The 7298-nt window shown below is 51.3% G+C and overlaps 1 protein-coding gene across 1 annotated transcript; it reads left to right on the forward strand.

Moving 5' to 3' along the window:
- Nucleotides 1-21: 21 nt before the first annotated feature.
- LOC104628644 (angiopoietin-related protein 7-like) lies at nucleotides 22-6985 on the forward strand. Its single transcript, XM_010297296.1, has 5 exons — nucleotides 22-70; nucleotides 3154-3291; nucleotides 4726-4942; nucleotides 6119-6314; nucleotides 6839-6985. Exons 1-5 carry the CDS (start codon nucleotides 22-24, stop codon nucleotides 6983-6985), a joined length of 747 nt encoding a protein of 248 aa, XP_010295598.1.
- The last annotated feature ends 313 nt before the right edge of the window (nucleotides 6986-7298 follow it).

Genomic DNA, 7298 nt, shown 5'->3' on the forward strand with positions numbered 1-7298 from the left:
CAGGCCACGCTGCTCTACGACATGCAGGCGCAGATAAACAACATCTCCGTCCTGACCGACTGGGCCTGGCGTAACCCCACCTGCCTCAGCCCCGCCGAGATGAGGCTGCAGGAGGAGATGCACCACCCAGGAGGGGCTGCTGGAGCAGGGTGGGAGGGGATGCTTCCCCCTCAGGACCTCTCTCAAGGCGGGGTGTGGGGAAAGGGCGTGGGAAAAGTGCTTTACGTCGCCTTTGCGTTGGCCAGGAGCCTGAGCTCACCCAACCTGCCCCTCCAAGGCAGCCAGGAAGGCTCCTCAGAGCAATGAGTACCTCTGGGGATGGTTTCTGTGCCGTCTAGGAGAGAGGTCCTGGCCCTCGACGGCTCGTTTTTCTCTCTATAGATGGTGTGAGATGCTCTCAGGGACCAGCTCAGGCTCTGACAACCCGGTTGGCATTGCTCCCACCATCACCCCACCTGCAGTCAGCTGCACGAACCTTCCTCCCAGCTCCAGGGGCTGTTTTTTCCATCCGAAAAAAATCCACCAAAAAAAAAAAATCACGATTTTTTGTCTTGTCCCCGTGCCCCAGATCCCATCTTCCACAGCAGATATCCAGAAGGAGCACTGGAGAAGGATGAAGTGATACTTCTCCTGAATAGTCTTCCAAAAAAAATCACGATTTTTTTTTTCTTCAAAAATTCACAGCATGAGATTAGGGCTTTGGTGAAACTCTTCAACTTTGAAAAACAACTATTTTCTGCTATTTCTCACATGCTCTTTTTTAATTAATGCATTTAAATTTTTGCCAGGTGTTTGGTTTTTTTCCTTCCTAATCCTTGAAATGTTTTCTTTGTTTTTTAGCAAATACGGGAACTTTCAATTAAAAAATTCAAGGTTCCATTTGACTAAAACCCCATTTTCTTCCAAAGAACCCACCACCATGAAAACCTTTTGACCAGGGCCTACCATAGCCAGGATTTGCAAAGCTCAGCCCTGAGGTGCTGGAAGGGAAACCGAGTTGCTTTTGTAACCCTTTTGAGTCTCTGGGTCCCTGGCAAGAGGGTGGTGGTGTTTGAGAAGACAGGATGAAATGTGCCAGTCTTGTCCCCGTGCCCCAGATCCCATCTTCCACAGCAGATATCCAGAAGGAGCACTGGAGAAGGATGAAGTGATACTTCTCCTGAATAGACTTCCAGCCTTCCATTGAACTGTGGTTGAGGTTCTTGTAGAGACAGCATCTGTCTTCTCCGTTGAGGAGTGGGCTGGATGGGATGACTCAGCTGGCATGCACAGCTGAACGGCTAACGGCTTTCACCTACCAAGCTTGATCTGATCTGGTGATATCTGAGGGAGGGAAAGTCATGTTACTTCTCCCTGAGCCAACTAGTCTAAGTCTTTTCCATTGCTCTCGTTTAAAACTCTTTTGGTCATCCATGTCGTGGTGGAGGTAGTGTAAGCAACTCCACTCTCGCCTGCTTCCAGGTACCTCTGAACCTTGAGCAAGAAGTGCTCTCTGCAAAACCAGGACATCAGAGTTGATGTCTAGCCCCATGACCACCACCTGCAAGCCAGAACTGGGATTCGTCTCAATAACTTGATGTGACTGGGGTGGTGACTTCTCTGGCCTGGAGAACGCCAGCCCAAGTGCGGGCAGTTAATGCAGCACTCGTAGCTGATTAACTTTAGGTGGGATTGGTCTCTGCCTGCTGTCCTAGATGCTTGCTGGGTCTAGATTGCCTCTCCCTGTCCTCTGCTTGCTGCACACAACTGATTTCTCCCACACTCTCCCCTGCAGCATCACTGGTGGTTGGTGCCCACCTCAAAGGATGTCCCCAATCTGTCACCAGCCTGCAGCCTGCAGAGGACCTCCCAGCCACCACGCTCTCCAGTTGGTGGGCTGGGGTGTTGCAACTATTCACCCATCATCCCCCCACCCCGGACTTACTTTCCCACCCACAAGGAGCTTTCATCATCTGCCAGTCCCATGGTCTCATCCTTTCTGTGTGCCTCATGGAAGGGCAATCTCCCATGCATGCTTTCTGCCCTCCCTCAGGCTCCTGGTTCTCCCAGTGATCCCAGTCTGGTATTCAGGCCATGCCATGCTTCAGGCTGGTCTAGCTGAGTGCATAAAAGTAAGGGGAGCTGCCTGTGTGAGCTGCCTTTGTGCCTTTTTTTCTGGAGACAGGATTCGTCCCACCAAGGAGGCTCAGCTCACAGACGAGGATGCTTCATGTTGGGTGTCTACATAGGCATCTTCCCGTGTGAACTGGATAGTTAAGATAACAAGGCAAACTGTGTGGACCGAGAGCAGTTCAGTGTGCTCTTCCCACTGCTATGGCTAACGTCTCAGCCGAGCTGACACCAACTGCCACCCGAAAGACCCTGGAGCATCCAAGAGGTCCACATAAGCCGGCCAGATAGAAGACAGGACCTACACGGGAGAGCTGAAAGCCAGCCCCAGGGCGTCTGGGAGGTCACCGTGCACCTCTGTGCAGACAACTCAGCTGAGCTCCTTCGGTGGGTGATGGAGGGAGACGGGGAGAGCGGCTCTTCTCCTCTCCCACCTAAATCCAGGGTGAATTCACACCCTCTGCAGAAGCCTGTCTCTAAGGACCAGCGGAGACCTCCTGCTTGAAGTGTAGATGGTTGGTGCCAGGCAAAATAAATCCCAGCTGATGTATCCCAGTTAAAAACACCTTTAGGTTCTCCAGAATGATTTTGATCCCCTTCCATTGTAAGACAAAACCCACAGCAGCAGTCTGAGAGAAGAAAAACCTTCCGCTATTATCCACACCGACCATCGCTGGAGAGCCAGCTTACTCTATATCAATGTATAGGACGATTTTAGTGTGAGAGAGGATCTAATTTGAGCCTGGCGAAATGCACATAATTTCTGTGTCGCCATTAAAAAAACAGTTGAACTGAAGACCATTCTTCAGCCGCATCGTCCTTCAGTGCAGATCTCTGCTAACGAACCTTATCGCTAATAAGCCGCTGCACTCAGGTGTGAAGCCAACATGCTGCAGAGGTTTGCAGCTTCAGAAGCAGCTCGGGATCCGGGTTTATTTATCCGGTTCTGGATTACAGTTGCACGAAATCTTTGGGGGTGTTGGTTGCGTGGCCCTTTCTCCACGCTGTGCACTAAACGTTGCGTTTCTCTGCTTTCTCGCTCAGAGGTGAAGCATGCCAGGAGCTGCCCCATCGACTGTGCTTCTGTTTACTACAACGGGCTCCGGCGGTCTGGTGTCTACAGCATCATGCCCTCGGTCAGAGGGATGCCTATCGAAGTGCTGTGTGAGATGGACACTGAAGGTACTGCAGGAGGCACCTACAACATCTTCCAGCAGAGTTTTGGGTGGGATTTGTCTAACCTGAGAGTTGTGTCTCGTCTGAGCTATTTCGAAGTTACTTTATAGTCAGGGAGAGCAGCATCTCCAGAAGGACGCTTCTCCGGGGACCGAGGACGAGTCCTCTCTGCTGGCTGTAGAAGGGGTTTGGGTGGGTAGTTTAAACCAGAGATTACGTCTGGGATTCAGTGGCCTAAATACAGGCGTTTAGTGCTCTTTGAGATGTTCTCGTGCACCCAAGGTATTTGCACACGCTAGTGGGTATGACACAGGACTTAAGGAAGGAGAAGCCCTTCTGGAGTAGCAGCTGATCACTGGGGGGTACCTGGAGCATCTCCAGGTAGTAGAGGGCTATATGTGGGCAACTACTAATTGTAGCTGTGCTGAAGTGAGGAGCGGGGAGGTAAAATCCTCTCCCACAGGTATTTCAGAGTGTAAATGAGGGAGCAGGTGACCTCCCACACCCTTGTCATCTAAATACCTGTACGGAGCACACTACTGTCATCCCAAGGCACAAACTTGCTAACAAAATCAGTTTGTGACACTTGAGTGTTGGAAGAATAATGACAATCGTCTGGGAAATGGGGCGGTGGATTGCCAGTCCCTCGCCCCATGGATCTGCTCCAGCCCCAGATGGATGTGTCACATCAACCTGTCCCATGCTGGAGGTAGGGGTTCAGCTCCCAAAACTCCCCTGTTGTAGTATCTACAGGTGATTGCAGCTTTGGGATGCACGTGCTCATTAAGAAACAGGCTGTTCAGACAATGTGGTCTCTGTTATGTCATTACTATTATTTGCATGACCATCAACATAATCTTGGACGCTGTAGAGTGACCGGCTGTACAAACAGCAAATAAAAAGATGGCCCCAGTCCCATCCCCTGCCCCGCCTCCCCCCGCCCCAGCTTACAATATTGGAATAAAATGAGAGAGAAGAGAGGGATTTGGACAGATGGGAGAGCAGATGGAGACAATGAGACAATACTAGGAGAGCTCGTGTGCCTCTGTGGTGCTGCAGGAACAGTACACAATAATCTCCAAACTCCAGGAGCTGTAGTTAGTTCCAGTCCCAAAACATTTGCCGCCTGAAAACTAGCATCTCTCATTTAAAACCACCCTAAGGTGTGGAATGACCCTCTGACAGCCAAAGGGGGAACAACATCATGAACCGACACGGGAGAGGTTGGAGCCTCTTTCCATGAGCTATGGTGAGCCTGTGGGTTTTATCCCTCTGCACCAACCGACACTGTGTTTTGCCAGTTGGTGGGAGGACACATGACAAGAAGACACCTTGCTGGGCTGCAGATGGATCCTCAGAGCTGACACCAGTAAGGGGTCTGTCTGGGACCCCTGGATGCTCCCTGGAGACTCCTCTTTTACGTTAATTCTCTCCTGGCAGGTGGGGGATGGACAGTCATCCAGAGACGTCAGGATGGCTCAGTTGACTTCAACCGGACCTGGAACGAGTACAAGGAGGGCTTTGGGGAACTCAGTGGTGAGTTCTGGCTGGGCAATGAGAACATCCACAAGATGACCAGCCAAGGAGACTACTCTCTGCGCATTGACCTGGAGGACTGGAACAACAAGCACAAGCATGCCTTCTACCAGGTCTTCAGGTAGAAAGTGGGATGGCCTTCCCTGGTTCGCATAGACGTAACTGGTTCAATGCCAGGAGACCTTCAGGTGTGGGAACTGCATTGAGCTCAGAGTGACTCTGTCTAGAGAGCTTTTCAGACTGGGTCCAGGCTGTCTGTCTGTCTATCCTTTCTTCCCCACCTGGATTTCACCACCAATTTTTGCTCCGGGTTGAAGCCTGGATGTGAGCTAGCGAATGTGCGGTGCTGTTTGGCCACGGCCAACATCCACAGCCACAGGTGAAGGGAGCTGTAGGACCCAGTGGACTGTCCCCAGCTGCTTAGGGGTATTTTTTCTGCCAAAAATATTAATCTCTATGTCAAAAACAGGGTTTTGAATCCCATGGTCTTGCTGGGTAAGTCCTCCAGCATCTCCCTGGCTTAGAGTCATGTTTTGATTTTTACCCTCTTTACTCATGGCTTTTACTTGCTGGGCCTGATGTAATGTCCTTCAGTGTCTATAGCTCATCCCCTCCTCAGGTGCTTTATTTATCCATGCCACATCAGCCACATCCTTTCTTAATCAGGGGTGACCAAGTCTGTCCAGACTGTCCCAGATGAACTCCTTCCCTGTCTCTTCTGGAAATGCTTGTGGGTGACTGTGGAGTGATCCACCACGGGAGGATGCCCAAGGGACTACTGCACCTTATGGACACTTGAAGCTTCAGGGCTTTGAGTAGACCCCAAAACTTCTGGGAAAAAAACTCCCACTGCCTGAATGTGCCGTGGAGCATCCTCCACTAGCAAATGTGTGCCATCAGATGTCATGTGTAATGGTGGTGATGTTCAGCCTTTGCTAGCCCCGATGCTGGCTCAGTCTAGGTGAAGAGTGGGGTGCTTGTTATGTGGAGGAGGCGGTACTGTGTAATTAGAGGGACTGTCTTGCCAAAGCCGCCGCAGTCCTTTATTGTGGTTTTAGAGTCACGGTCTGCCCAGTTCAGCCCTCTAACAAGTGCCCTGAGTCATGATAAAGTCATGCACATCCCAGAGAAGGGAGACATACAACATCTTTGGCTTCTAGAGGTGATGAATCATAGCAGGGAGACTTGCCAGAGCATCTCGATGATTGCTGGGTGTCCACACCAGGAATGCAGTATCCAGGTTGGAAAGGAGACTCACGCACTCCCCATTAAATAGTCCCACCTTTGTTGCTTGCAGCATTGAGGATGAGGCAAACTATTACCGCCTGCACGTGGATGGGTTCAGTGGGACGGTGGAGGATTCCTTTGCTTGGTACCACAACAAGAGGAGCTTCAGCACACCCGACTCGGGGAACATCTGCGCCGAGATTTCCCACGGAGGCTGGTGGTACCACCAGTGCTTTTTCTCCAACCTCAATGGGGTGTACTACAAGGTAAGATGGAGGGATGAGGACACAAGGTGCTTTTTCTCCAACTGGTGCTTTTTCTGCAGCCTCCACGGGGTGTATTACAAGCTATTACGGAGGGATGAGGATGCAGACGTTAGCACATGAGGTCCAGGGCTGGGAGGAAGCTGCTGGTCCTCACGTCGTAGCAGTCCTTCCTGGCTTGACCAGCCTCTGCTCTCCAGGGAGGGAACAGAATGGGTGCTGGGCACCAAGGCAGTCCAGCCTTTTCAGTGCCACGGGCTAGACATGAGTGTTGAGACACCTCTGCACGCTGGGGTTTGCGATGCCGGCAACGTGTGGTATGGGTGACTCATGCAGCCCGAGACGGATAGATGGCAGTTCCATTGGGACCGTTTGGAACACGTTGGGGTTTACATGCTCTTTTCACTGCATTGTCATCAAGCTCTTGGCTCCAGTGTTCCGGAGCAATTGGTTTTCTGATGTTCCCATCCAGATGACACTTCCATACGTTCCCCATGCCTGACCATCCTGCTTTCTCTGCATCACAGGGCGGCCGATACTCCATTAAAAACCGCAAGATCCTGGGACCGGACGGTATTGTGTGGTACTCATGGAAGGACACAGACTACTACTCCCTGAGGAAGGTGGTCATGATGATTCGACCACGCACTTTCCGGCCCCATGTCTCCCCATGAAGGAGCCTGGGACATTCTTCATTTTGCCTCATGGTGAACGTTGAGAACAGCGGCCTGGAAATAGTTTTCTGTGAGCAAAACCTCATGCTGGAGATCCCTGAGGAACCGAGCACCATGCCTGTTGCTGCCTGTTTGCTTTCAAGAGAATCGAACTGACAGCAGAGGTGTTAAGACCTTCAACAAGTATTTGGGTGGTGAAAGCTCTCCTAAAAATGTGGAGGTGATTGCTGAGAAGGGCTTTGGAAAGAGAAGCATGTGGCTTGCCATTTCACTGGGTAGCAGCAGTCCTTGGTGGGCTTGGGCATCCCCAAGG

This window comes from Phaethon lepturus, unplaced genomic scaffold (genome assembly GCF_000687285.1).
Source record: "Phaethon lepturus isolate BGI_N335 unplaced genomic scaffold, ASM68728v1 scaffold22701, whole genome shotgun sequence".
In the NCBI taxonomy this organism is placed as follows: Eukaryota; Metazoa; Chordata; class Aves; order Phaethontiformes; family Phaethontidae; genus Phaethon; species Phaethon lepturus.

Coding starts and splice junctions, on each gene's coding strand:
- LOC104628644 (XM_010297296.1), top strand. CDS start 22: ATGCAGGCGCAGATAAACAACATCTCCGTCCTGACCGACTGGGCCTGG. Junction 3,292..4,725: donor GTGTGAGATGGACACTGAAG/GTACTGCAGGAG, acceptor CTCTCCTGGCAG/GTGGGGGATGGACAGTCATC. Junction 4,943..6,118: donor GCCTTCTACCAGGTCTTCAG/GTAGAAAGTGGG, acceptor TGTTGCTTGCAG/CATTGAGGATGAGGCAAACT.